Source organism: Somniosus microcephalus, chromosome 19 (assembly GCF_052327205.1).
Source record: "Somniosus microcephalus isolate GS21.2 chromosome 19, FLI_Smic_1.0, whole genome shotgun sequence".
In the NCBI taxonomy this organism is placed as follows: Eukaryota; Metazoa; Chordata; class Chondrichthyes; order Squaliformes; family Somniosidae; genus Somniosus; species Somniosus microcephalus.
Genome location: NC_141005.1, coordinates 16,069,534 through 16,088,069, shown reverse-complemented (window position 1 = coordinate 16,088,069; position 18,536 = coordinate 16,069,534). Strand labels below are relative to the sequence as shown.

General features: G+C 48.4%; 1 protein-coding gene across 1 annotated transcript in view; it reads left to right on the top strand.

Moving 5' to 3' along the window:
* The window catches only part of wscd2 (WSC domain sialate O sulfotransferase 2), a 342,002-nt gene that overhangs the window by 202,302 nt on the left and 121,164 nt on the right, over positions 1–18,536 (top strand). The window contains exon 4 of the mRNA XM_086012017.1: positions 212–333. Coding sequence (XP_085868143.1) covers positions 212–333 — 122 coding nt within the window. The remainder of the gene's footprint in view (positions 1–211; positions 334–18,536) is intronic.

The window sequence follows — 18,536 nt, the reverse complement described above, 5'->3', positions numbered from 1 at the left end:
TCCATCTTTCATGTGTGACACCCCCTCTTGGCGGCATTCTTTAATTTTGCAGATGACTTATGCTGTTTCTGCTGTGGAGGCCATTCATCAAACCGCGTGACGCAAAAGGGATAATGTGTATTCAATGCTGTGAGTGCGGCGCAGTGTGGCAGCCAGCCCTGCACATTATTCACCGATTTTTTTTCTCCCCCACTTTGATTTCTGATTGCAGATGGGAGCGCTGTGTTCCGAGGGTGCTTTAAAAGGCCTGATAATGTCTCGCTCGCCCTGCCAGCCAGCAGCGTCTTGTTGAACATGTCCGTGGATAAGTGTGTGGACTTCTGCACCGAGAAGGTAACTTGGGCAATGCTAACTTAGCCTGACGTAGATTTCTATTGAATAAACTCCCAAAGTCAATGGGTGCGGACTGACGACGCCTGCCAATCCCGAACCAGCGTCACTAACTTTGAATTCAATGGGGGGGTAATTGTGTGCGATGGCGCGTAACGGGCGATAGCGAGTCGGCAGCCCCCCTTTTTGCGTCTCTACTGATTTTTATTTCCATTGCCCTTTTAGGACGGATAGTTAAGTTCGAAACTATTTGTAAATCTACAATGTGTCGTTGCTTCTGTTCGCTCACCCACTTATATTGTTTAATAAACCTGTTTCAAGCCCATGGCCTAAACCACAGTCGAATGAAGTGCTCACTCTACTGCTCCCCAAACATAGGAACAGGAGGAGGCCATTCAGCCCCTCAAGCCTGTTCTGCCATTCAATTAAATTATGGCTGATCAGTATCTCAACTCCATTTACCCGCCTTAGTTCCATTACCCTTAATACCCTTGCCTAACAAAAATTTATCAATCTCAGTTTTGACAATTTTAATTGACCACCAGCCTCAACAATTTTTGGGGGAGAGAGTTCCAGATTTCCACTACCCTCTGTGAGAAGAAGTTCTTCCTGACATCAACCCCTGAACGGTCTGGCTCTAATTTTAAGGTTATGCCCCCTTGTTCTGGACTCCCCCCACCAGAGGAAATAGTTTCTCTCTCTCTTCCCTATCTCTTATGTTCATTAATAACTAAACATTCTTATTATGAACACAGCTAGCTTCTAGCTAGTCATTTATTCAGTACACGTTCTCTAGGTACAGTATCTGTAGAGATGCAGCATGTGTGCTCCTGTGTGCAGGCTGCCATCTTGACTGTTGCCTTGTGGGTAGCCTAGTGCCTCATGGGTAATGTAGTCTTAATATAGCTACAGCTGGGTAGTGTAGTCTTATATACAGCTCTACACAGCTCTACGGCTCCACCTAGTGTCCACTATAGAATGACATGTTATTGATCATTACATCCCCCTTTGAGGTTTAACAAAATCAATATCAATCAACTTTCAAGAAAACAATAAAGATAATATCAGTAACACTTTTGTTAGTGCTATATAAACATAAACATTTTCAAAACAGTCAACACATTTTCAAAGCTTTACATTGTACTCAAAGATTAAGTCTATCAGGCTCCTTTACTTCACGTGTGGATCTTCTCAACACGGGTAAGTCTGATGTGTCTTCATGAGATTGTTCTGGCGGTGAATGACAAGATGCAGTTGCGGCATTGTCATCAATCTGCTCTTGTATAGATCGAGGTCTCCTTGCGATCTTTGCTTTGGAGAGGGTTTCAGTGTTTCCTTCACTCTTCATGCCATAACTCTCAATGTAGTCAATGCACTCTCGAAAAACTGCTGGCAGCTGGATCCCATCATACAGCATAGTCCTCTCAGCAGCCTCGGCTAATGGAACACCAAAGATTGGCCTGAGGAAAGAAGGAGTATCCACCGGAACTGCTTCCTGCTCTGGTGCAGGCTTCTTCTTTTTCTTTTTCTCTTTCCACTGCTTAACAACATCTGCTGCGGTTATATCTTTGGACTTTTTCTCCTTGTGCTCTTCCTCTTTGTGCTTTTCTTCCTTTGGCTTGTCTTTGACCTTAAAGTCTTTTTCTTTCTTCTTGGAGAAACTAGGCTTTTTGAAGACATGGATACCCTTTGGCCTTTTCATCCTTGATGGGCTCTCTGCTTCATCACCTGAGTCATCTGGTCTGCTTATGGCACAGTTTATACGGTAGACTCTCTTGACCAGCTCTAAGTCTTCACAAGCTTTGTCACCTAGTATCGAATCAAGTCTTTCAGCCACAACAGAAAACATGAGATGATGCACTTTGTCTTTGACTGTCACTTTAAGTCTGCATACACCTAAGCTATCTATTTTCTGTCCATTATAGCTCTTCAGTAGTACTGACTTTTTCTGTATTTTGGGCTTTTCTTTCATATTTTTTATGTCACTCACACTGATTAAGTTTGCTTTTGCCCCAGTGTCCAGTTTCAATGTAACTAATGCTCCATTTATCTGCAGTGGGATCATCCATTTGTCCACTTTTACTGCATTGACTTTATGTTCAGCATTGTCCATTTCTGAGGGCTGCACATTTTCTGTATCTTTTTTGATATCGTCACATGACACCATTCCTACAAAAAATGTCTCACTTAAATCAGTGTCCTCAATCACATTAACTCGTTGCCCTTTCTTAGTTTGTACTTTTGAAAAGCATTGTTTGGCAAAGTGATTCTTTCCATTACACTTTGTGCACATTTTTCCAAATGCTGGGCATTGTCTTAACTGGTGTTTGTAACCACAGCATTTACAATTAAAAATTTCATCCTCCGATTGCTTTTCATTTCTGTTCTGCCCACGTTTCTTCCTCTTGTAGGACACAGCACCGACAGCAGCATTATCACTCATTACAATCGCATCATTATTGATTTCACTGAAAGTCTTCGCGTGCTTTCGAGCTAGCTCGCTGGCTTGGCATATTTTCACCGCATTTTCCAAATTTAGTTCGATTTCTCTCAACAGACGTTCCCTGACTTTTTTAGCATGAATACCAAACACAATCTGGTCACGAATCATGGATGATTTCAGCTCAGAGAAATTACATGTCTGTGCTTTCAGTTTCAGATCAGTTATAAAGCTATCAAAAGTCTCATTTTGTTGCTGTGTCCGAGAACAGAAGATGTATCTTTCATAGGTCTCATTCTTTTTGGGAGAGCAATGTGCATCAAATTTTTTTAGCACATCTTCTAATTTTTCTCTGTTCTCCTCTGGATTAAATACAAATGTATTAAATACCTCTATCGCCTGTGGGCCTGCAACCGTAAGCAGCAACGCTATCTTCCTTGCGTCTGGCTTCGTACCGAATCCGATGGCTGCAATGTAGAGTTCGAATTGTTGTTTAAAAATCCACCAATTGTAGTCGACATTTCCCTCGAGATTCAAATGCTCTGGTGGCTTCAAATTCTCCATGTCGCTTTTCACAATTTTTTAGCAGATCTTCACCACCCTGGTACCATGTTATGTTCATTAATAACTAGACATTCTTATTATGAACACAGCTAGCTTCTAGCTAGTCATTTATTCAGTACACGTTCTCTAGGTACAGTATCTGTAGAGATGCAGCATGTGTGCTCCTGTGTGCAGGCTGCCATCTTGACTGTTGCCTTGTGGGTAGCCTAGTGCCTCATGGGTAATGTAGTCTTAATATAACTACAGCTGGGTAGTGTAGTCTTATATACAGCTCTACACAGCTCTACGGCTCCACCTAGTGTCCACTATAGAATGACATGTTATTGATCATTACACTATCAACACCTTTAATCATCTTAAACACCCCAATTAGATCACCCCTTAATCTCTTATACACCAGGGAATTCCGGCCTAGTCTATGCAACCTGGCCTCATAATTTAACCCTTTTAGCCCCAGGATCATTCTGAAAAGTTAAGGAAGATCACGTGAGGGCAGGTGATATCACTAGTGAGCCAAGGTGCAGTGACAGGGGTTTGCTGTTTGAACCCTGGGTTCTCTGCAAATTATTAAATATTGGGCAGGTAAAGTTGAACTTCAGACCACAGGGAGTGGCCTGAGATGTTCAACCTGAGAAAAGTATCTGCAGTAGAGTCCATCAGGCAGGGTAACAGTGAGGTTTGTTGCTCTCCTTGTGTGGAAAGTGCCCAGCTTTGACATAACAAATAATATTAAATAACCAGTCAATGTTAATTCATAACTCATTTAAACAGGTGCCAGAACGGCTCTTGTGGCACCAGGCCATAAGGTGAAATGTTCCCAGGTTTGATTCCTGGTTGCACTTCAGTCAGAGCAGTGATCGAGATATTTGATCCCCAGTGATCCCAACATAAGGAGTGGAAAATCAAACCAGGGTTCCCTTTTCGTGATTGCTAGCCAGTGACCCAGGATGGAACGAGTGCATGTTTGGATTCGGGTGAGGATGCAGTCAAGTATGGCTGTGATGCCGCCCACATGCAAATAGCCTACTAACTACTCTTCAACAGCACCTCCCAAACCTGCGACCTATACCACGTAGAAGGACAAGGGCAGCAGACGCATGGGAACACCACCACCTCCAAATTCCCCTCCAAGTCACACACCATCCTGACTTGGAAATATATCGCCGATCCTTCATTGTCGCTGGGTCAAAATCCTGGAACTCCCTCCCTAACAGCACTGTGGGAGTACCTTCACCACACGGACTGCAGCAGTTCAAGAAAGTGGCTCACCACCACCTCCTCAAGGGCAATTAGAGATGCCGGCCTTGCCAGCGACGCCCAGAACCCGTGAATGAATAAAAAAAAACTAACACTCCAAGCCCTGATTTTAACTTAATATGCCTGGCAGGAAAGAACATAAGAACATAAGAAATAGGAGCAGGAGTAGGCCATTTGGCCCTTCGAGCCTGCTCCGTCATTCAATGAGATCATGGCTGATCTTCTGCCTCAACTCCATTCACCGGCCCTATTGCCATATCCCTTGATGCCCTTATTAGTCAGAAATCTATCGACTTCTGTTTTGAATATACCCAATGACTGAGCTTCCACAGCCCTCTGGGGTAGAGAATTCCAAAGATTCACCACCCTCTGTGTGAAGAAATTTCTCCTCATCTCAACCCTGAATGGCCGACCCTTTATCCTGAGGCTGTGGCCCCTCATTCTAGACTCCCCAGCCAAGGGAAACATTCTCCCAGCATCCATCCTATCAAGCCCTGTAATCATTTTGTATGCTTCAGTGAGATCCCCTCTCATTCTTCTGAATTCAAGAGAATGCAGGTGAATGAGAGGGGACCTCATTGAAGCATTGAAAGGGACAGGTTCGGGTTGGATGCCAACTTTACACCCCCGGCTCCATTGAAGCCAATGGAGCATAAAATCCAGCTGGGCATAAAATGGCCGACCAAGTAGAGCCCGTCCCATTCCCGCTGGGCGGGTTAGGCTAAGATTGGGTCTTCACTGCCTATCACGAAGAATGGCCAATTGAAGGTAGCGCAGAGTGCTTGAGCAGGATGTCAGAGGGTGGAGATCAGCACGTGGAACTGTACCCCAGGAAAAGTCAAAACCCTGAGAAAAAAGCGAGAAAATTGTCTAAAATAAAGAGGGAAGGACGTGTTGAAAGATCTACCAACACTATGGGAACCTTTCAAGAAAAAAACAATCCCTGGGTTGCAATGAATTTTTGTTTAATTTTCCTTTTTTGGTTTAAACTAAATGTATTCAGGTGGAGTTCACTGACCTTGATGTGTGGCAATGTGGCGGAGCAGCAGTACAGATGCAGGTCATTAGCCCAGAACAGTGAAGGTTCCAAACGTACATGTTAATTCAGCTCCCTCACAGTGTCAGATTCAGGTACTGCCTCCAGGTCAGACCGCCAGGAGCTTCCATCGGTAGTCTACTGTTTAAAGGAAGATCTTGCATTTCTAAGGCACCTTTCGCGACCTCAGGAGGACGTTCCAAAGCGTTTTACAGCCAATGAAGTACTTTTGAAGTGTAGTCTCTGTTGTAATGTGGCGCAGAGCCCGGGAGGATCCCACGTTCTGTCCACGCTCTTGTGCTGAATTAACTATTTCTGGTGGGCTAGTGATAGAGCTGTCCCATTGGAGCGAGGCACTTCCACCCCAGGAATGGGGTGGGGTGTGGGGGGGTGGTGGAGTGTGGTTGGGGAGCGGTGGAGGGTTTGGGGGCGTGCGGGAGGAGACCTAGAGGGCCAATTGTTCTTTTCAAACTATAAAGCCTAAAAGTTGTTTTTTTTGCTCCTGAGGAATTAAATGACTCACAGCAGATTTTAAGACATTTTGTAGATGCCTCAGTTGACAGCCGTGTGGCCGAGTGTGGACCCGAGCCATGCGGATCAAGAGGAACCAAAAGGTTCTGTCCTCAGTTTGTATTGAGATGCACAATCCCAGCCAGGCCATCAATGGAGGCCACACTGTCCCTAGGTTAGGAAAGAGAAAAACCAGGGTGCCTGTTTCTGATCACTGCTCCGTGACTTGGGGACAGGCTAGGGCTTGAACATTTTAGAAAGTCCATGCATTTACGTAGCGACTTTCATAGAATCATAGAAAGTTACAGCACGGAAGGAAGCCATTTCAGCCCATCGTGTCCGCGCCGGCCAACAAAGAGCTATCCAGCCTAATCCAACTTCCCAGCTCTTGGTCCGTAGCCCTGCAGGTTACAGCATCCCAAGTGCACACCCAAGTACTTTTTAAATGTGGTTAGGGTTCCTGCCTCTACCACCCTTTCAGGCAGTGAGTTCCAGACCCCCACAACCCTCTGGGTGAAGAAATTTCCCCTCAAATCCCCTCTAAACCTTCCCCAATTACTTTAAATCTGTGCCCCCTGGTTTTTGACCCCTCTGCTAAGGGAAATAGGTCCTTTCTATCCACTTTATCTATGCCCCTCCTAATTTTATACACCTCAATAAGGTCTCCCCTCAGCCTCCTCTGTTCCAAGGAAAACAGACCCAGCCTATCCAATCTTTCCTCATAGCTAAGATTCTCTACTTCCAGCAACATCCTTGTAAATCTCCTCTGTACCCTCTCTAGTGCAATCACATCTTTCCTGTAATGTGGTGACCAGAACTGCACGCAGTACTCTAGCTGAGGCCTAACTAGTGTTTTATACAGTTCCAGCATAACCCCCATGCTCTTGTATTCTATACCACGGCTAATAAAGGCAAGCATTCCGTATGCTGCCTTAACCACCTGATCTACTTGCCCTGCTCAGGACATCCTAAAGTGCTTTGAGGTCTAAAATTTGCTGCAGCATGAGATACATCACCTCTCAGGCCAATGAAATACTTTTTGAAGTGTAGTCACTCTTGTAACACGGCAGCCAATTTGCACACAGCAAGATTCCACAAACAGCAATGCGATAGTGACCAGATAATCTGTTTTTTAGCGACGTTGGTTGAGGGGTAAATATCAGTCAAGACACTGGGGAGACCTCCCCTGCTCTTCTTCGAAATAGTGCCGTGGGATCTTTTACATCCAACTGAGAGAGCAGACGGGGCCTCGGTTTAACGTCTCATCCAAAAGACGGCACCTCCGACAGTGCAGCACTCCCTCAGCACTGCACTGAAGGGTCAGCCTACATTTATGTGCTCAAGCCTCTGGAGTGGGACTTGAACCCACAACCTTCTGACTCAGAGGCAAGAGTGCTACCTCTCTCTCTCTTAGGCAGTCCCTCGGAACCGAGGATGACTTGCTTCCACATTAAAAATGAGTTCGCAGGTGACTGATGAGTCCAATACGGGACCTACAGTCTCTGTCACAGGTGGGGCAGACGGTGGTTGAAGGGGCGGGTGGGTGGTGTGCTTGGGTTGACGTGCGCTCCTTGTTTGTGCTTGGCTTCCGCTTGCTCCCGGTGAAGAGACTCGAGGTGTTCGGCGCCTTCCCGGATGCTTCTCCTCCACTTTGTGCGGTCTTGGGCCAGGGGATTCCCAGGTGTCGGTGGGGATGTTGCACTTTTTCAAGGAGGCTTTTTCAACTGAGCCACGCCTGACACTTAACTAGAAAGAAAGAGTGAAAGTAGTTGTTGTTAGACATCCCAGAGAGATGTATGTTGGACATCTTGGGGAGTTAAAAGTTTAACAGTCGAACTTCTTTGTTAAACAGGTTTACCTGGAAGTGTTGTAAAAGGAATGCATTGTCAGGCTTTCCGATATAAACAGGATGACATTGAAGTGCCATGAGGGGAAGGCATTGCTTGTTTTATGTGATGTAAAGTGCTTGTGTAAGGGAATGGGTGTTAATAATGATGTCACCAGTGAATGGTTTTGTTTTAAGTAAAACAGGGGTAAGTGAGTCCCTTTTGCTAAAGATAACATTAGATAAAGGAAGTCTTGTTTAAGGGAAGTGGTTCTGAGGTAAACAATTGCGAACTGTTTTCACAGACAGTCTAATTTCAGAGGATTTGGGAAATAGATACGTTGGGCCAGAAATTCAGGTCCCCACGGGTACTGGGTACTCAAGCGTAGGGCCCAACGAAAGTGCCGGTTTCGTGCATGCACTGCGCATGCACTGGAAACCGGAACTTCCGTTCCCTTGAAGGAACGGGATCACAGGTCGAACGCGTGCACCGGAGAGGCAGCACGTATGCCTGGAACTTCCGGTTTTTTTACAAGTTTCTCCGGGAGGGTAAGTCTCCAGCAGTTACCCTTTTAAAAAGCAGTCGCAAGACCTGCTTTTAACAAGGTAAGTGGTGAATTAAGTAAAATTAAAACATTTTTTCCACAGGTTTATTATTTTTAAATACTTTAAAGAAAGGTAAGTTTATTTTTAGCCCTGTTAAAAACTGTAATTAATTTTTTCAAAAATATAAATTATTGTTTAAAATAGTTATTTTATGTAATTTATAGATATTTTAAAAATGTGATTTAAAAAAAAAAATTATTTGAAGTTTTAGTTAGGTTTTGGGGCTGATCTCCATTCATAGATTTGACAGTTCTTCCTGCCAAATCTATGAATAGAGATTCCCTGCTACGATTGGCTCCCCATGGCCCACGTGATCCCAGGGGACACTTCGAACTAACTGCGCCCCTGGGATACGCAAGCACTGCGCGCCGGCAGCTGGAGGAGGCCCAGGACCGGAATCCCACACGGGCCCACAGCTTAACGGCCAGCGCACTAGGTAAGTGCAGGTCGGAGGCTTGCACCCGCGGGAAGCCTCCGACCCGAATTTCTGGCCCGTTATTTTGACATTTTCCTTTGGTGTAGTCATAATATGGTGTAGAAAGGAGCACGGTTTTCAACAGTTTGTCAGAGTGGGCTCGAAACATACAGGAACTGAATATCCACTCTCTGTATGCAGTTATGACTGATCGGCTTTACTGTGTATCAATAAAGTCTGTCCCGTATACTCCACCATGGAGTCTCGTGCTTACTCAAAACGTGTTGTTGTGAACCAGAGGAGAAAGGAGGTTCTGTAGAAGGATTTCGACCTGAAACGTTGATTCTGTTTCTCTCTCCACGGATGTTGCCTGGCCTGCTGAGTTTTTCCAGTATTTTCTGTTGTTATTTCGGATTTCCAGCATCCGCAGTATTTTGCTGTCGAGAAAGGAGGTTGCTTAACAGTAGTGACAGTACTTGATGTAAAATTTTCTGACTCAACATTGGTGTTGATTACGGTTCTTGGTGGCCTTTTAAGTCACGAAGGAATGTTGGAGAGTGTGAGGCTGTCTGTATAGAAGCAGCGTGAGGAGACAGGGTTCTAGGGGGGACAGCGCTACCCTATCATGTCTGCAGATGACACTGGATTCCCTGGGAGGCGACCTAACTCGTGCTGTGGTACATTTTAGACCTCGAAACTTATACAATATTGGCTCCTGCACACAAGTCATTCTTCTTTATTATATATGTTAGGATGATATGAATTAAAATGTCATTATTGCTGTGCTTGGAAAAAGCCTGTTGCTAAATTTGGCCTCTATCTGTGATCGATCTGCAAATAACACGCCACCTCACCCCACCGCCAAATAAAACCCAAAGTCTGCCGCTCAGACGAGCATGCTCGGTATAATTTCTAGAAACTTCCGTGGCATCGGTTGCAATGTGTCAAAGGAAGTTTGGGAGAGGTTTAACGTGCAATAGTGAAGTAAGTGAGAGTGCTTTATTTTTTTTTTAAATAAACACAAATTCCTGGATAATTAGAGCCAATCACTATAAGTGGATGGTGATAAAGTGCTTTTTGAGTGACTCGAGGAGCCAATCAGCTTAAGTGGACCGAGGTACGGTGTTTCTGACTAACTGAGCTCATCAGGAAAACACGACAGGTTATTTTTGTGCTAGCGGATCATTTAAAGTGTGGCTCATGTTGTGTACCAGACTCGAGTGTCTATTATAGGTCATTTAAACTCTGCAGTTCACATTCTGATATATTTTGAAACAAACGACAGGAATTCGTAAGTCGGGTCGCATTTACTCAGTGTAATGCTGAGGGAAAGGGACCAATCCAGTGTCTTTACTCTATACATTTAGACATATATGCATAGTGCACTGTTTCTACAGAAAGAATGGATTGAGAGAGACGCTGAGAAGCCAGGTAAATGGAGTTAGATTACCTAAAAGACAGCTGCTCATTGTGGGGCCTAATGGCCTTGTTCCATTTCTAAAAGTTCTCGTGGCCTTGTGTCGAATCCAGTGGGTTCTGCCCCCTCAGGCGGTTACATTTCTATGGCCCTGCTTCAGTTATTCAAACTATCAAATCCTGTGCTTTATCTTGGCTATTATGGAGTCAATGACGGGACTGTGGCAGAACCACTGAATGACTCCGTCTGACTGTACATAATTCCCTTTAACGATGTTCTAACACCAGCCTAAACCTGTACCATTGTGTTAGGCATTACTGTGTTTTGTATATGGAGTTTGCATGTACGGGGCGTGGCCCCTTTAAGAGCGCGGGAAAACGCGGGCAAACATGATGATGTCATGTCGCAAGCCACGGGGCTGCCCAGGCAGTCCTCGTGGAGTCTCTGATCAGTAAAGACCTGTTTGCTTGTTCCCTGGTGTCAATCTCAGTTATTTATAGGAATTCGTCAATTACTACATTGGTGACCCCGTTTTTGTGAACATTTTCACAATAGAAGAGCACAGCATGGAAGCAACCGCTGTTTCACTAAAGCTGCCACAGTTCTGGGAGCAGCAAGCAACCTCGTGGTTTATTCAGGTCGAGGCCCAGTTCGCCCTGCGGAACATCGATGCGGATCAGACCAAATACCTGTATGTGGTCTCTGCACTCGACAGCTCTACCGCCTCTCGGATCGTCAGCCTCCTCGAAAACCCCCCAACAGAGCGCAAGTATGAAACCCTCAAAGCGCGGTTACTGCAGGTTTTCGGGCTCACAAAATCGGAGCGCGCCCATCGATTACTCGCGATGCCCGGCCTCAGGGACTCCAAGCCTTCAGAGTTGATGAGCCAAATGCTCACACTCCTGGGCTCAGAACCGGAATGCTTCCTGTTCCGAGAAATTTTCCTCAGCCAACTGCCTGAACAGGTGCAAGCTGCCCTGGCCAGATCTGAAATCGTGGACTGTGCAACACTCGCTGCGGAGGCAGACAAAATTTTCGCTGTAACTCGGCAGAACTGCGCCGCCATGAGGCACCCATCCCCCGCAGACGCCGCCCCAGCTCGTCGGCCTGCTGGGCTGTGTTTCTACCACGCGCAGTTCGGCGCGAAGGCGAAGCGTTGCTGCCCTCCCTGCAGTTTCCCCCCCAAAAAAACAACCAACAACTGCGACCGCCGAGGAACGGGTCTAACGGGCACCCCACGGCCGCGATGGCAATCGGCAACGCGGGAAAGTTGCTCTTCATCACCGACACTCTCTCCGGTCGCCGTTTTCTGTGCGACACCGGAGCGCAGTGCAGCATTTTACCCGTGTCCGCCCTCGATGTGCAGACGGGGAATCACGGCCCCACCCTTGAAGCGGCCAATGGCGGAGCAATTTGGACCTTCAACAGACGGCAAGTTGAGGTGTGCTTCGGGGGGCAACACTTTCACTGGGAGTTTGTTACGGCCAAAGTTTCCTAGCCCCTCCGCGGCGCGGATTTCCTGTGCGCCAACAGCCTCCTGGTCGATGTCAGGAACTGGCGGCTGATCAACGCAGCAACTTTTAATTCTCTTCCATGTTACCGCAGTAACACTACGTCACACACCGTCTCCTGTGCGTTCCCGACTCCTGATGATTTCGCCCGCCTGCTCGGTGAATTCCCCGACCTGACAAGACCCACGTTCTCCTCCTCGGCCATGAAACATGGTGTGGAACACCACATCACACCCAACGGCCCCCCGGTCTACGCGCGGGCCCGGCGCCTGGAACGGCGCCTGGAACCTGGCAAGCTGGCGGTCGCAAAGGCGGAGTTCGCAACCATGGAACGGTTAGGGATTATTCGCCGGTCGAATAGTCCCTGGTCTTCACCCCTCCATATCATCCTGAAGCCTGGCGGCGGATGGCGGCCATGCGGCGACTATCGACGCCTTAACGACGCCACCACTCCTGATCGGCACCCGATCCCCCACATTCAGGATTTCTCTGCCCATTTGGCAGGGAACACCGTGTTTTCAAAAGTCGACCTCGTCCGGGGCTACCACCAGGTCCCAGTACATCCACAAGACGTCCAGAAGGCCGCAGTCATCACCCCATTCGGCCTCTTCAAGTTTCTACGAATGCCGTTTGAGTTAAAGAACGCCGCCCAGGCTTTCCAGCGCTTGATGGACGCCGTGCTGCGGGACCTCAAATTCCTTTTTGTCTACCTGGACGATATTCTAATTGCCAGCCCTACTAAGGAAGAACATACCTGTCACCTACGCATCCTTTTTCGAAGCCTCAGCCAACACGGCCTGATTATCAACCTGGCCAAGTGTCAGTTTGGCCTGCACCAAATCAATTTCCTGGGGCATCGCATCACCTCAGAGGGAGCGGTTCCTTTACCTTCAAAAGTGGAGGCAGTGACATCTTTTCCACGCCCGCAGAACATAAAGGCCCTGCAAGAATTCCTAGGCATGGTAAACTTTTACCACCGCTTCGTGCCTAAGGCGGCACTGCTCATGCAGCCCCTGTACGAGGCCCTCAAGGGCAAGACTGGCAAGAACCCGGTAGACTGGATGGATGACATGGCCCGAGCGTTCACCGACACCAAACGCGCCTTAGCCAACATGACTATGCTGGCGCACCCGCTGCCAGGAGCCACCATCGCCCTCACCACCGACGCGTCGGACTACGCAGTTGGTGCCGTGCAACAGCAGTGGGTGAACGGGACGTGGCAGCCGTTGGCATTCTTCAGCCATCAACTACGGCAGAACGAGAGAGCATATAGCACGTTCGACCGGGAGTTGCTCGCCCTTTTTCTGGCCATCCGCCATTTTCGGTTCCTGCTAGAAGGACGTCCTTTCACCGCCTTTGTGGACCATAAGCCATTAACCTTTGCAATGGCCAAGGCCGCCGAACCGTGGTCAGCCCGACAGCAGCGTCAACTGACCTACATATCCGAATTCACCACGGATATACAGCACGTGTCCGGTAAGGACAACCTGGTGGCAGACTGCCTCTCCCGTGCAATCGTCAATACGGTTCATTTGGGCATCGACTACGCCCTCATGGCAGCGGACCAAGCCTCAGACCCGGAAGTCCGAGCTTACAGAACGGCCATCACTGGCCTCCAGTTGGCCAACGTCGTGTTCCATGCGGCAGGTACCACGCTGTTGTGTGATGTCTCCGTACAGGATCCTCGCCCTGTCGTGCCGGTCGTCTGGCGCCGCAAAGTGTTCGACGCCATACATGGGTTGTCACACCCAGGAATGAAGGCCTCTCAGAAACTGATGTCAGCGAAGTTTGTATGGCATGGCATGCATAAGGATGTCCGCGACTGGGCCAACACCTGCGTGGTCTGCCAAAGGATCAAGGTACAGCGCCACATCAAGGCTCCGTTGGCCACCTTCACAGTTCCGGAGTGACGGTTTGACCATGTCAACGTCGACCTGGTAGGACCACTTCCACCCTCCCATGGTTTTTCACACATCCTGACCATGGTGGACCGCACCACCAGATGGCCGGAGGCGGTCCCCCTGTCATCCACTACTTCGGCGGACGTGGCCAGGGCATTCATTTCCTCCTGGATCGCCCGTTTCGGAGTTCCTGCAGATATTTCATCAGACAGGGGACCGCAGTTTTCCTCTGAACTCTGGAATGCAGTGGCCCAAGGACTCAGTATCAAATTACACCACACCACAGCCTACCACCCACAGGCGAATGGCCTCTGCGAATGCTTCCACCGGTCAATGAAAGCCTCCCTGAGGGCCAGTCTCCAGGACGCTGGATGGGCAGACAAGCTACTGTGGGTCCTGTTGGGCCTTCGCACGGCCCCCAAAGAAGACCTTCACTCTTCATCAGCGGAGCTGGTCTATGGTCAACCGCTGTGAGTCCCAGGGGACTTCCTACCAACATCGACAGAGCCATGATCCGCGTCTGCTCAGCTTCCTAGTCACCAAGAGGCGGCCAGATGTTTCGCACCAGTGCCCACTTCGCACCACAGGCTGCAGAGGTCACACATTCCCACGGAGCTTCACAAGGCTGAATATGTTTTTATTCGCCATGACGCACGCAGGGAACCACTCAAGGCCCCATATACCGGTCCCTTCCGCGTGTTGGAGGCAGGGGACAAAACCTTCATGGTCAATGTCGGCGGTAAACCGGACCACATTTCGGTCGACCGCTTAAAGCCAGCACATTTGGACCTCGACCGCCCCGTCGAGACAGCACAGCCGCCGAGACGGGGTCGGCCACCCATCGTCGTCACCGCAGACCAATTGCACCCGCCCGCCAGACCGCCAGCTGCCCAGCAGCCTCTGCCTCGAGAGTACAGGAGTCGTTCTGACAGGCTCGTCAGACCCCCTCACCATTTGACTTTGTCCGTTAAAGCGAATTCTGGGGGGGTGCATGTGGCAGAACCACTGAATGACTCTGTCTGACTGTATATAATTCCCTTTAACGATGTTCTAACACCAGCCTAAACCTGTACCATTGTGTTAGGCATTACTGTGTTTTGTATATAGAGTTTGCATGTACGGGGCGTGGCCCCTTTAAGAAAACACGGGCAAACGTGATGACGTCACGTCGCCAGCCACGGGGCTGCCCAGGCAGTCCTCGTGGAGTCTCTGATCAGTAACGACCTGTTTGCTTGTTCCCTGGTGTCAATCTCAGTTATTTATAGGAATTCGTCAATACCTACAGGACCTTGTTTTAAAATTCTCATCCTTGTTTTCAAATCCCTCTGTGGCCTCGCCCCTCCCTATCTCTGTAATCTCCTCCAGCCCCACAACCCCCCGAGATCTCTGCGCGTCTCCAATTCTGGCCTCTTGAGCATCCCCGATTTTAATCGCTCCACCATTGGCGGCCGTGCCTTCAGCTGCCTGGGCCCCAAGCTCTGGAATTCCCTCCCTAAACCTCTCCGCCTCTCTCTCCTCCTTTAAGAAGCTCCTTAAAACCTACCTCTTTAACCAAGCATTTGGTTACCTGTCCTACTATCTCCTTATGTGGCTCGGTGTCAAATTTTGCTTGATAATCGCTCCTGTGAAACACCTTGGGATGTTTTACTACATTAAAGGCGCGGTATAAATACAAGTTCTTCTTGTACATTTGTGTGCAATTGGATTCTATACAAAATTTGAAGATAAAACAGTCTTTCTATGAGATCATTGTCTCCATCTTAACTCTTTTGTTTCAGTAACATGGGGGCGGGGGGGGAGGTAATTTTGACTTGAGCACAAAAATCTAGGCTGACCCTCCAGTGCAGTGCTGAGGGAGTGCTGCGCTGTCGGAGGTACCGTCTTTTGGATGAGACGTTAAACCGAGGCCCCCGTCTGCCCTCTCAGGTGGACGTAGAAGTTCCTGTGGCACAATATCGAAGAAGAGCAAGGGGGAGTTCTCCCCGGTGTCATTGACTTCAATGGAAATGAAAATCAGCAGAGGTGTTGACCAGCTGGCCGGGCCAATATCGTGCGTTTTACATTATCGCCCAAAGTCAAAATGATCCCCACAGTTTCTTACTTGCTGACCACCGACATTGCAGGGAGTTTCCCCAATGAATTATGGTGTTATTTCCATGGTCAGCTCCCTCGTTGGACAGATATGCAATGACAAGATATAGTCCCAGACCTCATTTACACTTTAAGTGTGGTGTTGCTTCACTGAGGCTAGGAGGTTGTAGTGTAAATCCGGACTCCCACCCTTGGTTGTCAGCCATTGCTCAGTGGGTAGCATGCTTGCCCGAGGCAGAAGGTTGTGGGTTCGAGTCCCACTCCAGAGACTTGAGCACAAAAATCTAGGCTGACGCTTCGGTGCAGTACTGGGGGAGTGCTGCACTGTTGGAGGTGCCGTCTTTCAAATGAGGCGTTAAACCCAGGCCCAGTCTGCTCTCTCAGGCGAACGTAAAAGATCCCACGGCACTATTTCGAAGAAGAGCAGGGGAGTTATCTCCGGTGTCCTGGCCAATATTTATCCCTCAATCAACATCACTAAGACAGATTATCTGGTCATTATCACATTGCTGTTTGTGGGAGCTTGCTGTGCACAAATTGGCTGCCGCGTTTCCTATATTTCAACAATGACTACACTTCAAAAAGTACTTAATTGGGTGTAAAGCACTTTGGGACGTCCTGAGGTTGTGAAAGGTGCTATATAAATGCAAGTCATTTTTTACTTTGTTGACCTGACTCTGGTGCAAAGCCGAGTGAGCCTCCCTGCAGAAGAGACACGCAGTTGTAGTGTAAATTCAGCCTCGGGCACTCCAAGCGGGGAGCTGAGGGAGCAGAATGGACTTTTTCCCCTGTCAAATTACCTCTAATTAAAATATAGTATCACAATCTTTTACTATTCTACCTTGCCTTAGAAGGTACTCTTTCCTTAATGGAACATTTAAATGTTTAAAAAAACATCTTGCTTCAATTAATTTCTGGCTTGTAAAAAAAAACGGCTATCTCTCATCTGCATCACGGAGCTCCGAGACTCTCGGTATAGAAACCGACTGAAGCCTGCAGGAAGAAACAAAGGTAAGTACACTTTTACCTCAGATACTCACCTCTCCACTCTTGCACCCATCACTTACCTTCACACCACACTTCCCCCCAGCCCCCCCACCCCACCCCGACCCCCGCAGACCCCCTACTCGCCTCGCTGAGCTGGCGAGTTTCGGAGCCTTCGGGAAGCCCGCACTTGTGAGGGCAAAAAGGGGATAATCCTGTTATCTGCCTGTTAACCAAGGAGACGGGACCCGGCGCGGGACGGCTACCCGCCTCCTGGGAAGATGGCACGGAGGCAGGTTGGGGGCGGGATTCCCACCCGCCCCCAAATTCTGCCATTTCCCAGCAGTCCCACCTCCATACCCCGCGCCTCCTCGGGGCTGAGAAAACCACCCCCCATGATTCAGACATGAGAGTGGAACATATGACCCACCCCAGTAAAATTATTTTACCCAATGCTTCAATCACTCTGTGTCTCAGTTCAAAATGATCGTGGGAAAGGATGGACCAGCCAGTATTCAGGGGTTGCAGCTGTGAGTGAACAGCCTGCAGTCTTTTGATGGACAGTTCCTATTTTGGGCTCTTGGGTCTGGAGGGAATTTACTGTCCAAATAAATCGATAGACACTTGCAGTTTTAACCACAAGGATAGCCTTTGACAACCGAGCCATCTCATTCAAGGGGAAACAACTTTTAGAAACACTTCACTCTTCCACTTCCTTCACCACGCCACCCCTCCCCAATTTTTATCTTTCTTTGTTCCTCTCACAATCTCTCTGTCGTTCCTCCTCTCTCCTACCAGAGTGGATCCAAATACGTTCACTTCTGAAGCCAATATATATCTATGTATATAAACGGATACTTCTTTCTGTCTGTCTATCTGTCTGTCTGTCTGCCCTTCTGTCTGTCCTCACGTGTGCATCTGTCCGGTTATGCGCTCGAAAGTTATAGAGCGTACCTACGCGTGCGTTACGTCGAAAGAAAGCTTACCTTTCCGAAACACTGGTAAGCGTATTTACGTTTCGGCCGGACGAAAATCGCGCCCGCGGTATCCGAAAAACGTTCAACATTCCGCTCATTAGCATCTCATTATCCGCTCATTAGCGACAGAGTGACCTCGAGGTCGACTAATTGTACGCCGGGTTGCTGGCGCGTGCAGCCGGGCCCTCCTACGGTTGCGTGACGGGACGATTGACCAATCCTACGCTTTGGTGACCTGACGGTCGACCAATCGGTGCGTGTGTGGGCGGGCCTTATCGTTCTGAACCGAGGTGAGTAGCCGCCATCTTGCTTCCATTCTTTTTCCTGCTTTCTGCGTCTTTCTTTTCAAATATACATTTCCAGCAAAATAAAATTGCTTTTATTAAATTGTTTTAAAAAAACTTCATTCATTTGTAAATATTTTCTCTAACCTGAAGATTCTTTTTCCGACCTTTCCCCGTTTTTGTTAGGCCTCAAAGCCTGGGCCTTTCTTGCCCAGCCAGGCCCGAGCTAGGTAATTGTCCCACGGCTTCTGCAAAGCTCCTCACCGCCCCCCCGCCCCCCGGTGTCATGTTACCAGGGGCAACGGCGTCAGCCACGAGGGTCACGAGGGTCAGGGTGCGCGCGCAGCAGGAGCAGCTGAGACACGGCGTCTCTCTCTGTTCCCCGCTC